Source organism: Monodelphis domestica, chromosome 2 (genome assembly GCF_027887165.1).
Source record: "Monodelphis domestica isolate mMonDom1 chromosome 2, mMonDom1.pri, whole genome shotgun sequence".
Lineage (NCBI taxonomy): Eukaryota > Metazoa > Chordata > Mammalia > Didelphimorphia > Didelphidae > Monodelphis > Monodelphis domestica.
Window position 1 is genome coordinate 117764173 of NC_077228.1, and position 27066 is coordinate 117791238.

A 27066-nucleotide genomic window follows, 5' to 3' on the forward strand; every position below is an offset into this window, starting at 1 on the left:
CTCCAGGGGACAAAAATTAAATACATTTGTCTTTCCTAAGAAGGGGGGGGAGGGGGTATTGGTATATAACATTGCATGTGTTATTCAATGTGCTTCCTATGACCTTTGATTTGCTCATTGTTTTTCCTTTGTGGTAAGGGAGACTTCTATTGGAAAATGACTACAATTTTTTTTTTTAAAAGAATGCAACAGGGGCAGTTAGGTGCCTCAGTGGATTGAGAGCCAGGCCTAGAGCCAGGAGTTCCTGGGTTTGAATTCGACCTCAGATACTTCCTACCTATGTGACCCTGGGAAAGTCACTTAACCCCCAATGCCTAGCCCAAACCACTCTTCTTCCTTGGAACAAATACTTAGTATTGATTCTAAGACAGAAGGAAAGGGTTTTTTTTTTTAAAGAATGAATCAACAAGACTAAAAATGTATATTGTAAGATAGAAAGGCTGAGGATGGAAAGGAATCCTTTTATCTCCTAAACCTAAACCAATAACATAGCTGGTAACAAGTTCTGATGGACATTTATGAATGTGATCATTGTAAAATGAACTTTTTGCACATTTACGACATTGTTAGTCTTCCTTTCCAATGTGAGACTTCTCCTATCTGATGGATGTTGAAGACTACTTGAAGACTTTCCTGCATTCATTACATTCAGAGAGCTTGTCTCCAGTATGATTTCTCTAATGTCTGATGAGATTTTTACTCTGGATAACTGCTTTTCCATATTCATTACATTTAAAAAGTTTCTTGTCAGTGTGATACGTCTGATGTTCAGTATTGAATGAACTGAGACCAAAGGGCTTCCCACATTCATTACATACATAAGCTTTCTCTCCAGTATGAATTCTCTGATCCTCAGCTGGATGAAGTGCCTTGATTTTTAACAACCTCTAGGGAAGGAAAGCCTATCTGCTCTCCTACAGACCATTATTAGTGCCTGGGATTTTGCTTGTTTTACATTATACAGAGTTAAGAAAACCTGTCTTTTATACTCAATAAGAATTGTCTTATTGATATGGCTCATATATTTAAGATACTATTGCATGTAAACACTCTAGCAGATAAAGTGCTCTTCAAAAAAAGATGCCCATTCCTCTGTTGAAGAAGCTACTTAGAGAGTAACTTGTCTAAGTCCCTAAAATCTAGACTGTTTACATTAAACTTACTTGTTTGAACTGACCATTGTAGCACTCCTTATTAACCCTTTCCCCAAATTCACTGTTGTTTGCAGGGGAAGAGTGGAAATAAACTATACAATTCATGGATCAAGTCCTAATCTAATCCAAATTCTATTTCCAGATCATGAAAAAGATATAGAGAATTCAATAGAAGAAACATTTATTTAAGATATTAAACCATTAAAAAAAAAACAAGGAAGAGAATCAAATAGTGAAAATATTTCTGGAACTCATACACAAACAGGAACAATTGCATACATCTCTAGGGTAGTTATAATAAAAATTTTAGTTTAATTTCTCTGGTTTTGCAAGAGAGTTCACTTCAGAATCTATAGCCCTGATAATCAATGTTTATAATATCATTCTATCTTTTTTTGAAGTTTCATTTCTGGGATTCTTTTGGGGTAATATGGAAAATAGCTGAAACTTACCTCAACTATGGAATAATCAGACCTATCCATAACTCCTCAGTTTAGGGACATCATGCTCATATCACTTCAAAGCTCCTCTCCTCTGCCTCTCCCTCCAATCTCTATTCTATGTCTCACACAATTCTTGGGTTGGCTATTGCTTGAGAAATAGAATCCTGAAACTATGACTACTACACTTCTTTACAAAACTGGTGAAAATTAGATATTCACACACCTTCTAGGTTAACCATATGATAGTAAGAGATAAAGAGGTCAATCAAAGACAAAGGAAAGTGGTATAGCCCACTAAATTGACATCAAAAGGCATGGAATCAAATTCTGGGTGTGCTACTTACTGATTATGTGGTCTTTGGCAAAGACTTGAGCCTCAGTTTCCTCATCTATCAAATGGGGATAATAAGTCTACCTACCTCACATGACTATTATGTGGATAAAATGAAATGATATAAAGAGCTTTCATTTTGGGCATTTCTTGCTAAGACTTTAGCCACAAGAGTTACCAGTAAGAATGGATAACCAAAGATCTAGCTTCCAGTCAAGAAAGCAGGATAATTTTGCAGTGACCTTCATAGAGTAAGAATATTTGTCTTTTAGCAGCAGTCAAGCAATTCCTACACATCCTCAAAGTGCTGGCTGATTTCCCTCTTCAAAGAAGAGTTAATGGTGCTCAAGGGATGCCTTGCCACTCTCCAGAGTTTCAGGAAATGTTTCTTTAAAAAGGGAGAACAGGCTACAAAATTTTTAAAAAAGGGGGAAAAATATGAAAAGACAAAAAAAGAATCATGAGCTATGTCACAAGTTTTGAGTATAGAAGAATGTGAAGATTGGCAGGGGGAGGAAAGACCATTACCAAAACAGCAAAATAATAGATTAAAGAAAAAATACTGTTTTCTCTAAAGAAAGGAGCTAGACCCTCTAATGAGGATATTGTTTCTTAATAATAGCTAGTATTTATATAATGTTGCTATGTGCCAGACACTACACTACGTGTTCTCAATTATTATCTCATTTGATCCTGACAATAGTTATTAGAAGTGGGTGCTAGTATTATCATCATCTTACAGACAAGGAAATTGAGGCAAATATAGGTTAAGTGGCTTGCCCAGGGTCAGAAAGCTAGTGTCTGAGGCAGGATTTGAACCCAGGAATTTTGATTACTGTTTGGTACTTCATGCCACCTAGCTGCACCCTATGCTTATATTTCCAGGAGCAATGATGAGTACTGTTAGGAGTGAGATCATGAAGTAAATATCAGAGGAAGAAATAAGTGATAGGGTTGGTAACTCCAAGGTGCAGGGTACCAAAACAAAAGTCACTCTGACATTAGCAAAAAGAAAAAGAGCTACAATCTTCCCAGCACATGCATACAGGTAAGACATGAAAGATAACTTCCCCAAACTTGTCAAACCTGAGTATTATAATCTACTTCTCAAGATTCGTGTAAGGACAAATGATTATGCCAGCAAATGTTTAGAAAGCATTGCTAAAGGTTATGAAATCCAAGATAAAAGATTGAAGGGGCACACATGATGTTTACATTACTGTGGTCAATCAAAGGCGAGTTCTTCTAAAGAGAAAGGCAGAGTCAGGAAATGATGATATCTAAGAATGGGATCTGAATTTCTCTGGTCCACAGCGCAAAACATAAGAATGATTGACTTTTGCCTAGAGATTGGCACTGAAGCCACTTAGGCTGCCTCTGCAGAGCAACAGAAGGAGCAGGGTCACCCAGAGCCCAGAGGGGTGGGGAAAGTATGCAGAATGGTCCACTTACAATAATTAATTAATATACCACACACATACACATACATACACACACACACATATCCAAGGCAGACACACAAATCAAATATTTGGATGGCACTGGCTATGATTTCATTACGATAGGGAATTTCTAGGTGTGGAAACTCCCTCTACCAATGCATGTTGCCATTTTCTCCACAACTTAGACTTAGAATGAATGGTGCCTAGAGATGGGAGGTCCTGAATTCAAATCTGATCTTCGGCACTTCCTAGCTGTGTGACCCTGAGCAAGTCACTTAACTGCCATTGCCTAAGCTTTTACCACTCTTCTGTCTTAGAATCTATATTTAGTATTGATTCTAAGAAGAAAGGTAAAAAGAAAGAGAGAGAGACAGAGAGACAGAGACAGAGAGAGAGAGGGGAGGGGAAGGGAGGGAGGGAGGGAGGGAGGGAGGGAGGGAGGAAGGAAGGAAAGAAGGAAGGAAGGAAGGAAGGAAGGAAGGAAGGAAGGAAGGAAGGAAGGAAGGAAGGAAGGAAGGAAGGAAGGAAGGAAGGAAGGAAGGAAGGAAGGAAGGAAGGAAGGAAGGAAGGAAGGAAGGAAGGAAGGAAGGAAGGAAGGGAGGAAGGAAGGAAGGAAGGAAGGAAGGAAGGAAGGAAGGAAGGAAGGGAGGAAGGGAGGGAGGGAGGAAGGGAGGGAGGAAGGGAGGGAGGAAGGGAGGGAGGAAGGAAGGAAGGAAGGAAGGAAGGAAGGAAGGAAGGAAGGAAGGAAGGAAGGAAGGAAGGAAGGAAGGAAGGAAGGAAGGAAGGAAGGAAGGAAGGAAGGAAGGAAGGGAGGAAGGGAGGGAGGGAGGGAGGGAGGGAGGGAGGGAGGGAGGGAGGGAGGAAGAGTCAATGTTATATGCTGGGAATGAAGATGTCAGAGTAAAAGACACTCTGCTCCCTTGATCCCTATACACACACAAAGAAAAGAAATCACCTCAAAATAAAGGCAACCTAGAGAAATATGTCTCATTGTGATAAGAGGAAAGAGCAATGGCAGAATTTGGAGCAGTTCAATATGTGGTGACTCTCCCAGAGGCAACGATTTTGAAGAAGCAGAAAGAGCCAAGCCCAAGCCACTCCACACAAGCATAGAAGGAGGAGAAGGCAAGAAGCCTACAAACTTTCATGTGGCAATGGAGACCTGAGGTCACAAGGGAGGAGAGAAGAGGACCTGGAACTTCAGGACCCTACTCACACCCATGAGGCAGCCAAGTGCCTGAGGTGGTGCAGCCCAGAGCAAGGGACCTGCCCAGCCCATAAAACAACAGCGGAACTGGTAGCACAGGGTACTGAATATAAGCTGGACAAAGTAGCTGCATACCTCCCCAGAACAAACCGGCAGTGCTACCTCCTTGATAGACATACTATAAGGAACAAAAGCAGCTGGGCCTACCCCAAGTAGCAGAGAAGAGTACTCTGCAAACTTGGAGCAATGCATCCTCTATCCTAGGAACAGAGAAGAACCTCAACAGACAGATAAGGTAATGGGGGGTGGGGAACAACTAGAATACTGAACAAAAGACAAAAAAAAACCACTAACCTTAGAAAGTTATAGTGACAAAGACGACCAAAATATGAACTCAGAAGAGGATAATGCCAAAAAAGGCAACCTGTAAAGCCTCAAAGGGATGTATGAAAGGATACCAGGCTTCAAAAGAACCCCTGGAAGAACTTGAAAAGAAGTTTAAAAAACCAAATAATAAGAGAATTGACAGGAAAACTCAATAGCTGGGGAGAAAATTCACTGAAGAAATAAACTTCCTCAAAACTAGAATAGGTCAAAAGAAAAGTGAGGCAGAAAAATACCTCAAATAAAACAACTCCCTAATGAACAGAATGGACCAAATTGAAATGGAGGGGGGAATCTGAAGAAAGTCACAATCAAAAAAAGGCCCTGGACATATTATAAGAAATCATCAGGGTAAACTGTCCTGATATCCTTGAGCAAGAGAAAAAATATAAAGTGAGAGAATCCACTGATCATGTCCTGAAAAAGACCCCCAAAATAAAATACCCCAGGATTATTGTAGCCAAATTCTAGAACTCCCAAGCCAAGGGAAAAGTACTACAAGCTACCAGAGAGAAACAGTTCAAATATTGAAAAGCCACAATTAGGATTACATAACACCTAGAAAATTCTACATTAAAAGGCCAGAGGACATGAGATATGATACTCCAAAAGGAAAAGGATGTAGAACTACAACCTTGATCAAAACTGAGCATAATCCCCCAGGGGGGAAATAGACATTTAATGAAATGAGGAATTCCAGACTTTCCTGACCAAAAGATAAAACAGAGTTGAATAGAAAATTCAACACTCAAGAGAAACATAAAATAATAAAATGAAAACTTAAGAGTTTTGATAAAATTGAATCGAATACATTCAAGCCTGGGAAGATGATAATTGAAATAATGAAGATGTCTATGATACTTGAGAAAGGTAAGGTACTTAAAGTATGCAAGATACCTAAAATACCTAAGATACTTAAGAACTTTATAACTATTAGAGCAATGAAAAGGAGTATACATAGAAAGAAAGGAGGCTAAATAAGATGGGCTGATATAAAAAAAGGGGGGATGGAAAAGAGGACTACATGGGGAGAAGAGGAAAGGAGGGATAGAAGAGGATAAACCACCACTCATTAATAAGCAAATAAGTGGCAAATACAATAAAAGAAAATATGGGAGAGAGTTATGATTGAAACTTGCTCTAATCAGCTAGCTGAAAGTGGGAATAATGCCTACCCTCAATCAACTATAGAAACCTATCATACCCTACAAGAAAATAGATGGGTAGGAAGAAGGGATGGAGGATGGACAAAAAGGACATTGAGTGGGGGCAGGTGATTGTTGAAAACAAAATATCTGTGAACTAGAAAAAGCTGAAAGTAGAAAGAAAAGAAGAAATAGGGGAAAATAATATGGAGAGAAACATACAATTAGTAATCATAACTATGAATATGAATGGGATGAACTCATCCATAAAATGGAAAAGGATAGAGAGTGGATCAAAAACCAGAACCACAAAATATGTTGTCTACAAGAAACACATGTAAAACACCGAGACACATAAAGAGTGAAACAGGCTGGAGCAGAATCTACTATACCTCATCTAAAATTTTTAAAAAAAAAGGTAGCAATCATGATCTGACAAAGCAAAAGTAAAAACTGACCTAATTAAAAGAGAAAAGGAAGGAAATTGAATCATAATAAAAGCACCATAGACGATGAAGCAATATCAATATTAAACATATATGCAGCAAATGGCATAGCATCCAGACTCTTAAAAAGAAAAGTTAAATAAGTTACAGGAGCTACAGATAGTAAAATGTTACTGGTGGGGACCTCAACCTTCCCCTCTCAGAAGTAGATAAATCCAACCCAAAAAGAAGCAAGAAAGAAGGAAATAAAGAGAACTTAAAAATTGGATATGATAGACCTCTGGAGAAAATTGAATGAGAATAGAAAGGAATACACCCTTTTTCTCAGCAGTACATAGCACCTTCACAAAAGTGGACCACATAATAGAACATAAAAACCTCACAATCAAATGAGGAAAAGTAGAAATATTAAATGCATACTTGTTAGACCATAATGCAATAAAAATTATACTCAACAAAGGGTAGCAGAAAGAAAGACTAAAAATTAATTAGAAACTAAATAATCTTATCCTAAAGAATGACAGAGTCAAAGAACAAAGCATAAAAACAATCAACAATTTCATTAGATAAAATGACAATGAGGAGATAACATATCAAAATTTATGGGATACAGCCAAACTATAATTACAAGGAAATGTATATCTATAAATGCTTGAATCAATAAAATAGATAAAAAGCAGATCAATGAATTGGACATGCAACTTTAAAAACTAGGAAAAGAACAAATATAAAATCCCTAATTAAACATCAAATTGGAAATCCTAAATATCAGGAGAGAGGTTAATAAATTTGAAAGTAAGAAAACCATTGAACTAATAGACAAGGAGATGGTTTTATGGAAAAATAAATAAGTATTTAACTTGATTTAAAAATAAAAAGAAGAAAACCAGATTACCAGTATCAAAAAATAAAATGGTGAAATCATTACCAATGAAGAATAAATTAAAATAATTATTAGTAGATATTTTGCCTAACTATATACCAATAAATTGGACAACCTAAGTGAAATAAATGAAAACATAAAAATTTAAACTATCCAGATTAACAAAAGAGGAAATAGAATTTTGAAACAATCAATCACTGAAAAAGAAATTGAACAAATTTCAAAGAACTCCCTAAGCAAAAGGCCCCAGGGCCAGATGGTTTTACAAATGAATTGTACCAGACATTCAAAGAACAACTAACTCCAACACTATAATCTATTTAGAAAAATATGGGAAGAAGGAATCCTTCCAAGCTCTTTTGTATGACACAAATATGGTATTGATACCTAAACAAGGAAGAGCTAAAACAGAGAATGAAAACTATAGACCAATCTCCCTAATAAACATTGATGTAAAAATTCTAAATAAAATACTATCAAGGAGATTACATTACATTACAAAAATCATACACTCTGATCAGGTGGGTTTTATGCCAGGAATGCAGGAATGGTTCGATATTAGAAAAACTATCAGCATAATTGACCATATCAATAACAAAACCAACAGAAATTGCATGATTATTTCAAAAGAGGAAGAAAAAGTATTAGACAAAATACAACACCCAGTCCTTTTAAAAACATTCAAAAATTCTGGAACAAATGGAACTTTCCTCAAAGTAATAAAGGAAATCTATCTAAAATTATCAGCAAACAGTATCTGTAATGGGGATAAACTAAAACCCTTTTCAATACAATCAAGCAAGTATGCCCATTATCATCACTCTTATTTAATATTGCACTAGAAATGCTTGCTATAGCAATAAGAATAGAAAAAGAAATTGAAGGAATTAGAATAGACCATGAAGAGACAAAAATATCACTCTTTGCAGATAATATGATGGTGTCTCAAAAGAATCCTAGAGAATCAACCAAAAATCTAATAGAAATAATGAAAGACATCAGTGAAGTCACAGGATACAAAATAAATCCATGTAAATCATAAGCATTTCTATTTACTATTTGCCAACGAAATCCAACAGCAGAAGATGGAAAAGGAAACTATATTCAAAATAACTTTACACAATATAAAATACCTAGGGTAATACCTAACAAAATAAGCCTAGCAACTATGTAAACACAATTATAAAACTCTCACATAAATAAAGTCAGACCTAAACAATTGGGAAAATATTAATTGCTCATGAACAGACTGAGCCAACATAGTGAAAAAGACAATCCTACCTGAATTAATTTACTGTTTCAGTGGCATACCAAGCAAACTACCCTAAAATTACTTCACAGAACTAGAAAAATAACAACAAAGTTAATATGAAAGAACAAAAGGCCAAGAACATCAAGGGAATTGATGAAAAAAATATAAAAGAAGGATACCTAGCTATATCAGGTATCAAACTATACTTTAAAGTGGTAATCATAAAAATAATCTGGTACTGGTAAAGAAATAAAATAGTGGATCAATGGAATAGAGTAGGTAATCAACACATGGTCATTAATGTCCATAGCAACTTAGTGTACAATAAACTCAAAGATCCAAGCCTTTGGGGAAAGAATTCAGTGTTACACAAAAACTGCTGGGAAAACTAGAAAGCAGTGAGGTAGAAACTAGGCATGGATCAAGATCTTACACCATACACCAGGATAAAGTCAAAATGGATACCTGATCTAGAAACAAAAGGTGAAAGAGAAACATGGGAAAGTTTCCCTGTCAGATTTATGGACAAGGGAAGAATGTATGACCAAACAAGATATAGAGAGCGTTATAAAAGAAATAGATAATTTTGATTACATTACATTTTAAAAGGATTTGTACAAACAAGACCAATGCAACCAAGATTAGAAAGGAAACAAAAAATTTGGAAAAAATCTTATGGCAAGTATCTCTGACAAAGGTCTCATTTCTCAAATATATGGAGGACTAAGTCAAATTTAGAGGAATACAAAATATTCTCCAATTTTAAAATGACCTAAGGATAAGAAAAGTGGTTCACAGAGTAGAAAATTAAAACTATCCATAGTTACATGAAAAAATACTCCAAATTGATTGGAGAAATGCAAATTAAAACAACTCTGAGATACCACCTCACAGCTACTAGATTGGCTATTGAAAAAAAAAAGGAAAATGATCAATGTCAGAGAGGATGTGGGGAAATTGGGACACTGATAACCTGTTGGAACTGTGAGCTGATACAACTATTCTGGAAAGCAATATGGAATGAGGCTCAAAGGACCACAAAACTATGCATAACCTTTAATTCGGTAATACCACTACCAGTTCTGTATCCCAAAGAGATCAGAGATAAAAGGATTGATTTCTACCAAAATATTTTTCACAGCTCTTTTTGTAGTGACAAAGACTTAAGGTTGTTGAATCAATGGGGTTCATCCATAATTTGAAGAATGGATGAACAAGTTATGGTATACGATTGTCATGGAATACTATTGTGCCATAAGGAACAATGAACAAGTTGTGAGTTAAAAAAAAAAAAACCTGGAAAGATTTCTATGAACTGATGCAAAATGAAGTGAGCAAAACCAGAAGAACAATCTATACAGTAACAGAAATATTGTACAATGATCAACTGTGAAAGACTAAACCATTATCAGCAAAGAAAATCTCCAAGATAGTCAAAAGAGACTCATGTTGAAAATGCTCTCTGAAACCAAAGAAGGAATTGTTGGAATATCAGTGTAGATTGAAGCATGCTATCTTCCACTATATTTCCTTCATGAGATCTCTGTTGTACGTGTGATGTTTTCTATCATGACATGAGTAATATAGAAATATGTATTACATGAAACCATGGATATAACCTATATCATCAGACCATTCACCACCTCAAGCAAAAGAGGACATAGGGAGGGAGAAAATATGAATTTAAAATGTCAAAAATAATACTGAAAAATTATTTCTACATGCAGCAGAAAAAAAATAAATAAAAGATATAGCACAAAAAAGTGAAAGGAAGAAAAATGCCTATAGCACTGAGAAGTTAAGGGACTTGACTAGGGTCAAAAAACCAGGGGACTTGAACTCAGGTCTTCCTAACTCTAATGTCATCTCTCTATCCCTTACATTATGTTTCCTCCTTTCCCCCTTCTCTTGGTGTTTGTGAATATGTGTGTATGTATATATTGTGTGTACTAATATATGCATATTATATGTTGTATATACATTTTGTGCATAGCATTCTAAGAAGGACATTATATACATATATCACATATATTGTATGCATAGAATATGTGGTATATGTATGCACATGTTAGGTTATTGCTTATATTATCCTTTGTGTGTATATATACATATATATACATATACTAGACATTAAATTTGGGTATAATAGGCTACACTAGCCTGTTCTACCCTATATTATGTGTTCTAAAAATCCCAAACCAGTTTTAAGTCAATAAAGCTAAAAACTGGACTAGGACTTTTGGGTTGCCTTATAAGTATATGCATATGCGTATGTATAAATAAGGGTGTCTATATGGGCTATACACATACATGCATACAATTGATCCTCAATTTTTGCTGGGATAACATTCCTAGAAAATGGTGCAAAAGTAAAAAACACAAATGTTGGTACATTAAACCTACAGGATATAGAGGGTTAGGTTCCTGCCACCACTACCAACTATAATCTTTCACTAGAAATTGTTGAAAATACACTTTTCTGCATACAAATCTTTATAATAAAAGATCAATTCGAATAATGTACACTTCGTAACATGGTAGCTAAGAAATAACCCATAAATTACAGGGGAGAAGAGAGGCAATGCAGGGTGGACAGGAAGGGGCAATGACAATGACATCAGGTAAACCCTATGGTTAAAAAGGGAAAGGGGGGACTCCAGCCATCTCTAATCTCCCTTTCAGCTCTGTGGTTGAACTCTTCCTGAATGAAAAGGACATGCCTGGGGTGAGTGCCTAGCCTGACTCAGGGGGCTCCTGACTGCTCCATTACTCTGCTGGCAAGGAAGCACAAGAGTCCAGTGGCACATGAGAGGTCAAGGGACCACCATCTCATTTATCCACAAACTCAGCCGCTTTTCCATTTTTCAATTACCTCATCACACACTTGAAAGTTTACTTTAGCTGTTTTTCTGGAGCAGGGACTAAATTTTATCAATATTTTCCTCCTTTTTTCAGAATAAATTTGTGGGTCGACTTTTAATTTTTTTTCTTTGCTGCATATAGCTGCAAATGTGCACAGCTGCCCATGTGAAAGTGAATATGAGGTTTTTCATAAAATCAGGTGAAAATTCAAGTGAAAGTTAAACATGCATATGTTAAGGATTTACTTGTTTGTATGTATATACATGTGTATGTGCATGTATATATATGTTTTTGTGTGCGTAATTTTACATGCACACATATATGTATATAACTAGAGACTTGAAAATCTAATCAAAGGATTTTTAAACAAAATAGAAGAGGAAGGGAGAAAATTGCCTATTTATATCTACCAAGTCAAATAAAGAATAGCTACCATGTAGGTAGAATAACAATGGAGATTCCTGGATAATCATAAGAGGCAAAATCCAAGAAATGAACCAGTAATAAAACCCATGGCCTCATGTCTATCCACAAAATATGGGTCATGTTTATGGTGAACTAGAGATCCTTGTGTAAAGATGTATAAAAAAGGAAATTGAACATAATCATTAATTCACTGAAAATTGGTGGGAAGGAGACCCATGACTATAATACAGCTCTAGTAGGATATGCCTCATTTAAAGAATCCAAATAAAGAAGAGGAGAGTTCGAAGAGTGCTTTGTATCAAGTAAATATTCTCATGTAAGTAAATAAATCCAGAAACAAGAGGAGGATAGGCATAGCTGAGATCATTTGAATGAGTAACTATATATACTGTCCTGGGAATATACGATGAACTACCTAGAGAAGAAAGAAATGAATGAGGAATTTGTGAAACTTATCACAAGCCTGGTTCCAAAGCATGACATAGCAATGATTGATGTGTCATCTAGTCATCAGCTCAGGCTCTATTTCTCTACTGAAAGTTGAGCAGCTAATAATTTCTTGGCTTGCCTTAATGACAGTTAAATCATTCAAAAGGCAGAAAAACTAGGGGCATTGTTATTTTACTCCTAATCCTGATTAACAAGAAGTAACTGGTTATTGAATAGAAATAAGAATATTAAGAGAAGTAACCTCTTTATCTTAGAATTTGTGATCAAGGAGAGGAAAAGCAAGTATAGTCTGACAAGACCACTCAGTTTTGTGAGATTATATTTCAGTGGTTCAAAAAAGAATAGCTAGTTTTTCAAAGCCTTATATATTAAAGAGAGAAAATTGAGGAATAAAATTCTAAGATACAAACAGAAACAACTGTAATGATTGGGGGGGGGGGGTCAAAAAGACTGAAATGTGTGCAAAAAGACTCATTAACCAGCTTTAATTTTAAAGTTACATAGAAAAGAAGGCAAGGACATGTAGGAAAGATGAATAAAAAGTATGGCATGCTTCTCTAAAAAGAGTGCCAGGAGTGCTACAGTCAACATTATCTGAAGCTTATGAAGAATTATAACAACAACAATAAAAACGATGTTTAAGATGTATTCAGGTAGAGGAGGGAAATGGTCAAAGAAAGAAGAGGATAAACACTCAGGATAGAAAAATTAGAATGAATGATGGAGAGGAGACCAAATTACTAAATTCATGTTTTACCTATGATTTCTCTGCCTGTGACAATAATCTTTGTGAATAGAGAGGACAGAACCCTCCCCCCAAAAAATTTTATTCATTGGGATCTGAAAACCAAGATCAGAAATTGGATATTCAAACAATATCTAGCAGCCTTCAATAACCTTTCAGTCACCAGCCCAGGCAATAAACATCCTAGACTACTGAAAGAAAGTAGGTATAATTGCTGAGTCACTGTCACAGTAATCTTGGAAAGATGATAGAGAATGTGAAAAGATGTTACAGAACTAGGGGACAACTTTTGCCCCAATTCTTTAAAAATAAGGGCAGAGAGCAGAGCTTGCAAACTATAAGCCAGTAAGATAATAGATTTTTATTAATGTCGAATTTTGAGAATATATTTTACAGAAAGCAGTGATATTTGTGCCATCTGATATACAGGATGAAAGTTGCTAGATCTAGCCTGCCCCTCAAGTGTTGCTTAGTAAAGCACCAGATTAATTTGCATGATTCTGGCTCTAGTGGCCAGGGACATAACAGTAGTTGAAAGGAACTTTCTTAACCTTGATATGAACAATAAACATGCCTAGAGTTGTGGTCACTGAGGTAAAAGAAAATAGTTTTAAAAAAAGCAGACATAACCTAAGGGAATTTGCTGGCTAGCTGATTTTAGCTATGTATCTGACTCACAAAAGAGCTGGAATAACCCTGATATTATGGGCTAAACAGTCCTTTCACACATATTTACTCCCTCTATCCTCATCATTACCAACCAGATTCTGGTCACTTCCCAAAAAGTACACACATTACTCTTGGAAAAAGGCCATATGGCAACTTTAATTCAGTAGAGAATCAGAAGATAGTGGCAGATTGGCAAAGAATCTGCAGACCAAAGCACCTCAGCAGAAAATGCCAACACAGGGAAGAAAATAGCCTAATAGATAAAGGGCACCAGCAGCTCACAGTTTGGCAGATAAGGCAGTTTTCAAAACTCAGTGGAAAAAGCAATCTGGTGGAACACATTACCAGACCAGAAGATGACATCAACAGTGTTAGATAGAGGAGAATTTTACCTGAAATACAATCCTAGGATCATGAGTTGCCCTGCATACACACACACACACACACACACACACACACACACACACACACACACATATACATATATATTCCCTATATACATTCTATCTCTTCCAAGCTGACATAGGAAATTTAGAAGACAATTTGGGGGAGACATTTAGAATATGATATGTCTGGAAAAGATAGGAGGGTTTTGGTGAACTATAAAACTCCATATGTCTCAACATGTGATATGGCAGCTAAAAAACTAAAGGAATCTTGAGCTGTGTTTAAGACTGTCTAGGATATTGGAGAATAGTCTATTGTTATCAACACTAGTCTGAATGTATCTTGGAGTACTATGTTCACTTCTGACCTCCACATTCTAAGAAGGATATTAATAATCCAGGAGGTATCCAGAGAAGGACAATCAGCATTACAGTGGTCTTGGGATTCTTACTATAAGAGGTTCACTTGAGGGAACTGGACAAGTTTCTCTTGGAGAAGAGAAAACTTAAGGGGGACATGTTAGCTGGCTTCAGGTATTTGAAGAATTATGCCCTAGAAGAGGGACTAAATTTGTTCTGCTTTGCCCCAGAGGTCTTAATAGGAGCAATGAAGAGAAGTTACAAAACCACAAATTCAGACTTGATATAAGGAAAACCTTGCTAACAATTAAAGCTTTCTAACAGTAAAAGTTGCTGCTTGAGGAGGTAATATGTCACCCCTTACTAGATGTCTTCAAGCAAAATCTTAATGGTCACTTGTCTTGTAAGGATTAAAGGAAATCTTTGTTCCAATAAGAACAATTAATGGTCTCTGAGGTCCATTTCCACCCTGATATTTTATAATCCTTTTTGACTGTAACCATAAAATACTACATAAATATGAGCTCCTATATGAAACTTTTTTCCCATGGAGTTCTTGTGTTTGGAAAACATAATGTGATCCATAGTATTTGTGAATCCTTGTAATAATGTCACATATTTAAAGGGTCCTAATTTATCAAGCCATAGATATCAGAATGCCTATTTATAAGTCCTTCAGAAAACCCCATAGTGAGCTATTCATTTTCTGGGGCCCAGGAAAAGTATACATTCCTATCATCATGAATACACATTTATTGAATGGTGGTAACATAATGTCATGGGAAATCATTGGATTTGGGTCAGCAGAGACATTAGTTCAAATTCTGCCTCTGAAACATGCTTGCCTTCTTACTTTCAGCACCTATAAAATAAGGCTATGGCATTCCTGCAATCCCTACCATACAGGGATCAACTTTAAAATGCTATTTATAAACATGAGTTATTATTATATTATCTAACCCAGTGGCCATCAATTAGCCAGTAGTATAAGAAAGCAACCAGTGGCTACTAGATTTCAATTACAAGAAGACAGCCTTCTCCCTTCAACCGTTTTCCACTAGTCAATCAGTGTCCATTGAGCCAGGCACCAGCAATACAAAGATGAAAATAATACACTGCCTATCTCCAGGAAGCTTACATTCTAGAAGAATGGGAAGGAGGTATACTAATGTATGCCTTTAAGTATTTGTTGTTATTGAGTTGTTTTCAGTCATGCCATCTCTTCATGACCCAATCTGGGGTTTTCTTGGCAAAGATTTTGGAGTGATTTGCCATTTCTTTCTCCGGCTCATTTTCCAAATAAAGAAACTAAGGCAAACAGGTTTAAGTGACTTGTCCAGAGACATAGGTGATAAGTATCTAAGACCAGATATGAATTCAGGAAGGTAAGTCTTCCCAAATAGAACAATGCTCTATCCACCGTGCTACCTATAGACAAAATAGATATTAGGTATTTGGAAAAAGATCAGTAAAAACACCTCACATAGAATGTCATTTGAGGAAAGTAATAAATGTAGGAGGGAATGTGGCAAAACTGGGAAACTAATGCATTGCTGGTGGAGTTGTGAATTGATCCAACCATTCTGGAGGGCAATTTGGAACTATGCCCAAAGGGCGATAAAAAACTGTCTGCCCTTTGATCCAGCCATAGCACTGCTGGGTTTGTACCCCAAAGAGATAATAAGGAAAAAGACATGTACAAAAATATTCATAACCACACTCTTTGTGGTGGCAAAAATTGGAAAATGAAGGGATGCTCTTCAATTGGGTAATGGCTGGAAAAAAATGTGGTATATATTGGTGATGGAATACTATTATGCTCAAAGGAATAATGAACTGGAGGAATTACATGTGAACTGGAATGACCTCCAGGAATTGATGCAGAATGAAAGGAGCAGAACCAGGAGAACATTGTACACAGAGAAGGATACATTATCTACATCCAGAGAAAGAACTGGGAGTAGAAACAAAGAAGAAAAACATTTGCTTGATCACATGGTTTGTTGAGGATATGACTGGGGACATAGACTATAAATGATCACTCTATTGAAAACATTAATAATATGGAAATAGATCTTGATCAATGATACATGTAAAGCCCAGTGGAATTGCTTGTTGACTATAGGAGGGGGGAAGAAAGAGGGGAGGAAAAGAACATGAATCATGTAACCAAGGGAAATTAATTAAATTAATTAATTAAATTAATTAAATAAATAGTTTTTTTCAAGAGAAAAGAATGTCTTTTGAGCTGAACCTTAATTAGAAACAGAACTAAGAATTTTAAGAGACAAAAGTGAGAATAGAATGCATTCCAGGCATAGGTACATTTGTTATACAAGTTATACTTGTACAAATACATGGAAACTAGAGATGGGAAATCACATGTGAAGAAAACAAGATGGGTTATTTAGTGAAATGAGTTGTGTTGGCATGCTTGTCATCTTCTCTCAAGCCTTCAATGTGCCTGCTGATCTCTGAATTAAGTTAGCCAGACTCCCCTTAGCCCTCCAATGATTTTTTACTCATTGAGGGTCTGTGGGCTGCAAGAGTAGAGGAAACAAAATATAAGCCTTCCTAAAAGTGACTTTTTCCACCCACTAAGAATATTCGCAGGTTCAAAGAACACTGAACCTTCATAGATATAAAAGAAAGAATTGAGTTTTTAAAGCTTCTTCAGCTAATGGAGCATGATACAACCATGGTAAAACCTTGTCAGACAGTAGCCTAAGCCTGCTATTTGCACATAAAGCATAATACATAGATATTCTAAAAAGGAATTATTAGAAAATTGCATTTCATCATAATTACCCCCCAAATAACAAAGGAAAAACCAAAGCAACAACTTGGGAGAGTGACTCAGTTTGAGTAATTACACATATAAAAGCTACTTTCAGTAGACAGTTCACACAAAATGCATCAGTCCATAACAGAATTTGTTATTTTACCGGGCTACAGTAAATAGTTCACAATAAACTCCCACTACCTGGATACCATCACCTAAATAGGACACACATCTCCCTGAGTGATGTGGCAAAAGCATTTTTCATTTATAATGTTATGGATGGCTAAAGATATTGATTTCATAGGATATTAAATTAAATACATAAAAGAAGCTTAGACAAAGAGAAGGGGAAAGAATTTTTTTGCTATTTTTCAGATAAACACTTTGGGATTTGTTTTTGTTTGGGTTTTTTTTTTTTGTTTTTGTTTTATGGTAAGGGAATAGAAATTGGTAGAAAATAGACGAGTTTCACTAGGAGAAATGATGAGGATGGAAGAAAGAAATATGTATGAAAGAATAAGGAAATAACATCCTATATCCTTCAGTATAGAAGAAAATGTCCATGATAAGGGGGGAAAAAAGAAATAGAGTGAAAAGAAGGAAAAGAAAGGAATGAAGCATGGAGGGGAGAAAGGGTGGGGCAGGCTTGCTAAAAGAGAAATGGAATCAAAAGCACATTATGCCTTCATCCAGGGGCATTTAAGTTAGCAGTCCACAAAAGTTAAGCATTTTAAAATGTTATCAATCTACCAAAGTTGCCATAAAATGGGCTATTGTTTTTTTTCCCCCAACAATAAAACTCCTAGGGTAAGAGATATTAAAGCCTCAATTATCAAGAGTCCAATCTTTTCATAAAACAAGTTATAGTCCCAAAGGAATCAATAACTCCTTGCTTTGTGCTTGGTCTTAATATCAGATTGAATGCATTTTTTATTAAGTCAGTAAATTACAGGGGGAGGAAGGGGACATTTTCAACCTCAAGAATGAAATGGAACATTTTGCTGACTGTTAAAAGACTTGGTGTCAACTTCAGTCTCTCCTTCATCCCTGCCTCCCACATCCAATCTGTTACCAAGCCCTGAACATTTTACCTCTGTAAATTCTCAACTCTGTCACCTTCTCTAAATTCTTACTGCTACCACCCTCATCTGGACTCCATTCCCACCTGTCTGGGTTATTACAGTAGGATCCCAATGGATCTTTCTATATCCTTTCTCTTCACCACTCTTTCCAACTGATCTTTGATTCTTTTCCAGAAAATTCTATCATCTTCCTCTTCTTTTCAAAATATGTTAGTGACTTCCCCTTGTCTAACTAGAAAAATTTAAACTCCTCCATCTGGCATCAGAGCCCACTACCTCACATTTCCAGACTTGTTTCTTCCATGTTTCCCTCCAGGTACTCTAAACATTTCCACCTTTTTCCCTATGGTTTCACGGAATGACTCTTTGAATTTTAGACTTTCAAATGATAAAGATGAATGAATTTCACAATCAATATCAAATTAAATGAGAATATATTTATGAAAGTTTATTGAATATCTGCCACAATTAAGTGATGTTGAAACTGTCATATACCAATTTTTTTAATGGGATTAGCATGGTTGATGTTTTTTCCATCCAATTATTTGTTCCTTGAGTCAATTTCTCCTTTAAAAGATTGTATGGTAAAAATAAAATGTCTGTTGGCTTTTGAAAGTAAGCTTTTAAATGAATGCATAAAAATAACATCTTTATTATATGAAGCTATAGTACTAAATTTAAGATTGGATGGAAGACAGTGGTTGGAAGAAATTTCACAGTGTTTCAACCCCAGAGTGATATGCCTATGTAGAAAGAGGTAGGAATTGAACAGATCTGGCAAAAAAAAAAGGAATGAAGAATTAATGCTTCTAGATCTAATCATAATTCTAGAAAAAGAATTAAAACTGTCTTTCAGGGATTCAACCTACCCTAAGAACCAGGAGAAGTAGGCTTCATTAATGAAGTCAAGACTTTGAAAGATCTAAGAAAGAATTTTCCTGAGAGACAAGGTAGCAAGGAAATATACATGTTCTGGTCTCCCTTTAATAGCATTAGACTGTATATTCCTTAAAGGAAGGATCTGTGTTATTTTCCCAATGGGGGAGGGTTCCTACAAAGTGTCCTCTATATAACAGCTATATAATAAATGCTGATCCAATTGCAAGTTATTACTAAAATTGGTGTTCCTGGAGTTGTTTAAAAGAAGTTATTCTTTAGCAGCTCAGGCACAGTCCTTTATGAAGGGAAGAAGACTAGTTTAGATGAAGAAAAAGCAGGAAGGAAGGAAACAAGCAATTATTAAGCACTCACTTTGTGCTGGCATTTCCCTAAGCGTTTTATAAATATTAGCTCATTAGGTCTTCACAACTGTGAGAGGTAGTTGCTGTTACTATTGCTTTTTACAGTTAACAAAACTGGGGCAAATAGAAGTTGAGTGACTTGCCCAGGGTCACAAAACCAGCAGGTGTCCTGACTCCAAGCCCAGCACTCTAACTGCTACATGACCTGGCTGCCTCAATAATATTCTTATCTTGCCATGCCTTCTTTGATTACTGATGAATACATGAGAAGCATAAGAAGTAGCTTCACACAGAGAAATGCCAAACTGTTGTCAGGTAGCAGAGTGGTTCCATGGGAAAAAGGAATTTGGAGTCAAAAAAAACTTGGGTTCAAATCATGATCTTAAATACCAATGTGACCTCTGAGCCTCAGTTTTCTCAGCTAAAAAGTGAGATTAGGCTAGATATTCTCTACAGAACCTTCCAATGTTAAATATTTATGACAACTCACCCAATGTAAAGTTTACAAAGTGGCCTTCTTATAACTCCTGAGTTATAGGAGGAGGTATTATCATCCCCATTAAATAGATGGTGAAACTGAACCTTGCTCATAGGTTAGAAGGCTAATAAGTCTAGAATCTATTATTTGAACTCAGGTCTCATAACTTAAATCCACTCAATTAAATTCAAATTTTTTTATTTTATTAGCACTAATCAATTAATTCAAACCATTCTAAACTCCATTTCCTATCCCCTACTAAAACACAGGATGCTTCTAAGAACTCATCTTCTCATTCTATAGACTGATAGCTATCATGACTCAATCATGCTTCAATATAGTGAGATTCTCCCATCTTCCATTAGGAACTTAATTTTGTCTTCCCAGGTTCATTTCAACCCAGGAGTTTAGAGATTATTTTACAATACAAAACAAAAACAAAAAAAGTCAACCAGCTATGTTGACCTAGGGATAATCCGGGTTTTTATTACTCTCCCTTTTCAATAAGACATAAAGGATTTTAGCAAGGGGTTTTTTTGTTGTTGTTTTATAAATATTCCCATGACTCAACACATCTATGAACACACAAAACATTTCCCGTGGCTCTCCTCCTGTTTGCTAACTCATTGTGCCAACAACCTGAACCAGCTTCAAATTCTACAACAACACAGCTGATTAGGCAATCTGTAATTTATATATGTTCACAAATATGTACCAGCATTTGCTTCATTTCATCCTGCTAATCAGTACAGATTGTTACTATGGCATATCCAATTGTTAGGTGTTTGCTCTACAGTGCTTAAAGGTATGTCCTAGATGGGTGTTTTTTTTTTTAAAATCATTTGTGTGTGTGTTTTCCTAGCACACAGACATGCCAGCATACCCCAGGACTAGGGATAGGCAAGGAAAGCAGCAGACTAAGGTTTAAGAAATAGAGAGTAGAAGATGGTAAAATGATGGATTTTTAATAGGACTCTATAAACACAATATTTTGAAGCAGATAGAAAATTCTTTCTGTGAATTAAAAGCATATATTTTTCAAAAGTCAAGTTCCAGGGTACAGAGGAAAGATCAACAGATTTGGACATAAATTTAAATCCTAAATTTTCTGCTTACTATCTATAAGACTTTAGGAAAGTCCCTTCACTTCATTTCACTTCACTGGGCCTCAGTTTCTTCATCTATAAAACAGTAAGTTGGATTCAATTATTTCTGAGGTCCCTTCCAACTTCATCTTTAACATGAGCTGAAAACTGCAACTGTATAGTGGTACATAAAATCTTTATGCCGTTTTCTAATTCAATTCCTCAAGCATTTATTAAGTTCCCATTGTATGTCAGGGACTGCATCAGGCACCTTCATACCCTGCCCAGCATGTACAAATACTTGCTCCTGTCCTGCCTGCCCTAATCAAGCCAACCTCCCATCTGCTCCTCTGAGAATACAGGCTATAGCAGTCAGCTCTCTTAAGAAGAAGGAAGATGTCTATTTCCAACAAAGTCCAAACTGAGGAGAGGAGCATGGTCTACGTGGTGCCAAGTCAGAGGGATGTTTATGATCATCTGATTGACTGGGTACTTGGGCCAACACAAATCCATCCACTCTGAGAAATGAATTACTCCAGTTGGCTGTATACAATGTTCAAATAAATCAAGCAACTGCCAAATCTCCCCTTCATTTGGGGCTAAGGATGTTTCCAATATTGCCTGGATTGTTTTCAGGGAAATTGATCCTATTAATGCTTCAAATAACCACTGAATCTTGTTCTGTACTAGACAGTACCACTTGTGACTAAACCACTGAGACAAAGGTAAAATACTGCCCTTTCTTTTGTTAGTACTAGTTTCTCCTCTGCCCTATTATCCTGTGTGGATGCAGTGAGGTGGCTGTTGGCCAAAAAGGCTGTTGTTAAAATACTTTATTATATTCCACAGGGAAATTATGGTACTTGAGAACAAACAATGATGTGACAAGGAAAGCTAAGGCAAACTGGAAAGAGTACTGGTTTGAATAAGCAGATCCTAGTCTCTATTTGTAGCTCTGCCTCAAACGGGAAGTGTTACCTTGGACAGGTTATTTCCCTTTCTCTTGGCCTCAGTTTCCTCCTTTATAAAATGAAGAGTTTGGACTAGATCATCTCCAAGATTCTTTCTAGTTCAAATATTCTATGATTATAGGACTATTGAAGTTACTGCTCCAACCTAATGACCACTTCTCCCATCTCCCTCTCCAGCCACCTTTTTAAAAAATGTAACTCCTTTCTCTTCTTCTACCTCCTAGAAGTTAAACTGATAGCAACATAGATGAAAACCAGTGTGTAAATTTTAGAAGTTATCAATAATTTCACCCATCGCCTCTAGGTCACAAAGTGGGTAAAGTGCTGGGGGTCAAAAAGGCCTGAGTTACAATCCTGCCTCATACACTTATTAGCTGTGTGAGTCTGGTCAAGTCATTTAACCTCTGTCTCAGTTTGCTCAACTGTAAAATGGGGATGGTAATAGCACCTATCGTTATTATAAGGATCAAATGAAACCTAGTGGACACTTAATAAATGCCTGGTCCCTCCCTCTTCTTTATTCCAACCTTGGTTTTTTCCCCCCAGATTTTAGGAAAATTCCGAGTACATAAAGGAAGTGAAAGGGAATTAGAAAGCATCCAGAACAAACTCTAGCATATTGAGCATTAACATGTCATTTCAGTAATGCAGGTGCTTCAGTGAGTTGAATTGGTAGGGTGTGAAAAGCCAGTGATGAAAAGAAGCTCTAATCCTAGTTCAATCATTGCCTGCTGAGCTAGGGGCATTCATTCACATGTCATTTAACATTCATATTCCTCTTTTTTTTAAAACAGGGACAGCAATATAAGCAGGATATTCCTACACCCTTGCAAGAAGTATTTAGCAAAATGTTAGGAGACATGTAACATAATTATGATGTTTTAAAATTGAATATATTACTAAAATGCTTAGGAGTCACCAAATAATCATAGAAACAAAGTTCATATTACTACCTTTGTTCAGTAATTCATTTAAAAAAAACCTTAACTTCTATCTTAGAACAAATACTGTGTGTATTTGTTCCAAGGCAAAAGAGTGGTAAGAGCTAGGCAATGAGGTATAAGTGACTTGACCAGGGTCACATAGCTAGGAAGTGTCTGAAAACCTATTTGAACCTAGGACCTCTAATCTCTAGGCCTGATTCTCAATCCACTGAGCCACCTAGCTATCCCTAGTAATTCATTTTTTAAACACCAGTACACATACACATTTTCAGTGTAGAAGGTAGAATATATGAAAATAGAAATAACATATTTGTGGTATTAAACTCAGAATATTTAGAAAACTTTAAAACCTAGACCATTCCACAAAGTCATATTACCTTTGCCATCTAAACATTGATCATTTCATATTCAGTGGGGAAAGAGGCAAATAGTTCAGCTATTACAAGAAGTACTTTAAAAAAAAACCTCAAGGCAAGCTGTTGTCATTGGTGCTTAATTTAAAATGTCACTGCTAAAAATGTTCACACATGCTTATTCCATTAGCAATCCATGGATGTTTACAAAAGGCTCATGATTGTCAGGGCTTGTAGTTTCTCTGGGATCTGATGAACAGGAAGGAAGTCTTCTCTCTCCTCACCTGCAGGGAACCAGGGGCAGGATTTACAAGGGATTGGCATCTAAGCTCCCTTTACTTACATCATCAAATACCTACACATTATATGAGTACATCGCAAACTCTGCCCTCTTTTACTAATTGATGGCCATTTCTGTCCTCAGTTTAGATAAATTGCCTCTTAAGAGACAGGACAATTCCCTCATACTAAGATTCTCAGACAAGGAAAGAACCTCAAAATCTGTACTATGATTGGTTCATTCTCCTCTGGCCAGTCAACATCAGCAACAAAATTATTATTATTAACATAATGTAATATATAAATAATATCACTAGCCTTGGTTAGGTGCTTGGATTTGAAAATCCAAGACTAATTCCAAGTGTTCAGAGAACAAATCCAACTCTTTGGAGGTATAAGTCCATTATTGTCACTCGTTTATTAATTGCCAGAACCTTTCATAACCTGATTACCATTTTGACCTTGCCTCAAAGACCACCTGGTTTAATTGAAAAAGAAATCCACAAAGTGGCAAGGTCACTGGATGGAAAAGAACTACCCCCCACAAGAACTGCATAAAAGGGAAAGCCCCTTAACAACTCAAGATTTCTAGAAAAGTATTTAAATAATACAGATTAACTGATGCATATTTGCAGATCCAGTTGACTGTTAATTTATCACTAAATTGGGACAAATTTAGGATGTGTTTATTAGAGAAAATGGTAGGTAAATAAATCAGTGTAGAACTATAACAACAAAGGGGGAAAAATTCTCTTTGAAATTTCTGCCTTAATCTGACTGGAGGAGCTCACTTTTATATCCCAGCTGGTTAAGTCTCCAAAAGCTTCATGTTTACAAATTTTAAAACTTCATTTCCTGAATTTTAGCTACTCGTTTCTCAGATAAACTGAAAATGTTTTTTTTTTCTTTCCTGTTCGGAGATGGGGGCTTAAGGAGCCCACAAAGTGCACTTAGAGGCTTCTTTCCCTTTCAGCTAATTTTAGCAATTTGATGAATGCATTTGCTCTATACCTACCACCTGCGCCTAGTTCTATTTCCTCTTGAAAGGCTCTGCCTCCGGTCTCTTCAGTTGGCCTCAAAAGGTGTTTGAAAAAGCTACTCTCTACTGGAGAGAACTTTCTGTAAGGTATTTACACTGAAGCAGGTCCTGGGGTGGACTTTCGTCTACAAATGCCACGGCTCTCTTAGCTAACCAGTTACAGTGGAACTAAGAGCTATGGAGAGATTTTGTGGGCATTTAATTAATTTATGGGGAAGTAGGATTCTGGATTTTGCAGCACAAGTGTGGCACATCGCCGCTGTCCTGGGTTTGGGCAGAAGAAGATGCTACAAAGGACTGCACGGATGCACCTGTAACTGCTTAACCAGCTCTGCACCTGTGCTCTGGAAAACCCAAGGAAACCCCATCTGCCACATGATCCTGACACTTCACGCGACACTGGAAGGAGGCATCCGCCGGCCGAGGCCACATCTGGATCTTCCCCTTTCCCGATGCCTCTGAACCCTGATGGAGAGAAAAGATGAACCTCCTGCCCAGTGGACTCCTTTACGAGATTGACCAAGCTGGTGCGGAGTTGACAGCCCAAAGGTTCTCCCCCACTCCTCCGCCCGCCCCCATCCCCAACAAGAGGGTAAGCCGCTTAGGGTATGGAGTGAATGAGGGTCTGCAGCAGGAGAACGAAGAGAACCTGGAGGTACCCTTGTACAGAACTGGAAGTCCGCGGACAAACGGAGGCAGCGAACCCAAGGAGTCAGTGCATTCCTCTAGCGCCCCGTCGGGCACCCTGACACTTTTCCAGACTACTTTGTTGTCACCCTGCGGAAAGCGGAGACCCCAAAAGGTGCTCCCGGGAAGAACTCTCCACGGTGTGCAGCCTGTCCTCAAGACCTGTCACCATCACCACCATCCCCCTGCCCTCGCTGGTCCCTCTCCCCTTCTCTGCCCTGGGGCTCGCTCCGGGAGACAGCCAAAATACTCGCCGCCCTCTCTGTTGCACCGGCTCCGTGCAGAGACCAAAGCTCGGGGGGCTGGGCTGCGTCCACAGGAGGGGGGGACGCGGGACGGCCAGGGGCGTTTGCCATACATCAATTCATCTACAACGCGATAGAATCATTTCAAAGATATCTCTTACCATTGGACCTCCGGACAATATTCTCCAGAAACGTGTTCTGGGGGGCAACCAGCCCCCTCCTGCCCCCAGCCATAGTCATCCTCCCTGCGGCTCTGGGGTTGGGGGGGAGTCCCGACTCGGCTTTTCACGACTGCAGGAGGCTGGGCGCGGGAGCAGCGCGCGATCCCCGCTCGGAGCTCCCCATGGTCTCCGCTGGGACCCGAGCGGGCTGGTGCAACGGAGGCGGAGGCTCCCTCCAGCAGCCACCCTCGCTCTCTTCACGCCTCCCTCCCTCCAGCCCGCCTCGCAATGCACTCGCTCCCAGCTCCTGCTTGCTGCAGCCGCCTCCAGGGTGGGGGGGATGGAGGGAGGAGAGGGAGGTTCGCCTTGGCCGGCAGCGGCCCCTGGCGGACGCAGCTGCCCCCGCCTCGCCCCAGGTGCCCAAGAGATGGAGATGCTGAGCAGGGTGGTTAGGCAGAGTTTGCTGCTGCTGCCCCGGCGGCGGCAGCTGGGTGGGGGGCGGTGTAGGGGATAGGGGAGAGAATAGGAATGCTGGAGCAGGAGCGCCATCCTCTGTACACAGCCGAGAAGGGTCAAGTGGAGAAAAGCTATAGTGATGCTTTGATGGAGTGAAAGGGGTTGTCCCTACTGCTTTCTAGCTGTGTGACCTGGACCGAACCTCAGTTTCCTCAAATGTAAAAACGGGAATAAAAATACGTATGCTGCTTTCCTCAAAATGATGTACCGAGGCCCAAATAAGAGCGTCCGTATTATAAGATTACATACAAAAACCTTAAATCTAAGTTAGTTGAGGGAAAGATATAGTGGCTTAAGGATCTCAAAATTAGAACTACTAGGAACGCCAAGAAGCTATATAGTCCTACCCACTCAGATGGACAGATGAGAAAATTGAGGCCCAGTGGAATTAAGTGACTTAGAAAAGATATTTGAAGATGAGCCCTGGGGGAGGGGGGGGAGGGAATTGTTGACACGTATAGAGCACTTTACTTTAAGGTTTGCAAAGTCCTTTACATTTGTTATCTTTTTTCATCCTCACATCCACCCAGGGAGGTAAGTGCTTTTATTATCCGTATTTAACAGATGTGGAAATTGAAACAGAGAGAGTAACTTGATGGAGTCACATAGGCTCAATCC

At 37.7% G+C, this 27066-nt stretch overlaps 1 protein-coding gene across 1 annotated transcript in view; it reads right to left on the reverse strand.

Moving 5' to 3' along the window:
- The window catches only part of KCNH1 (potassium voltage-gated channel subfamily H member 1), a 582845-nt gene extending 556590 nt beyond the window's left edge, over nucleotides 1-26255 (reverse strand). The window contains exon 1 of the mRNA XM_056815882.1: nucleotides 25933-26255. Within this exon, the coding sequence (XP_056671860.1) occupies nucleotides 25933-26011 (79 nt within the window). The 5' untranslated portion in view covers nucleotides 26012-26255. The remainder of the gene's footprint in view (nucleotides 1-25932) is intronic.
- Between the last annotated feature and the right edge of the window lie 811 nt (nucleotides 26256-27066).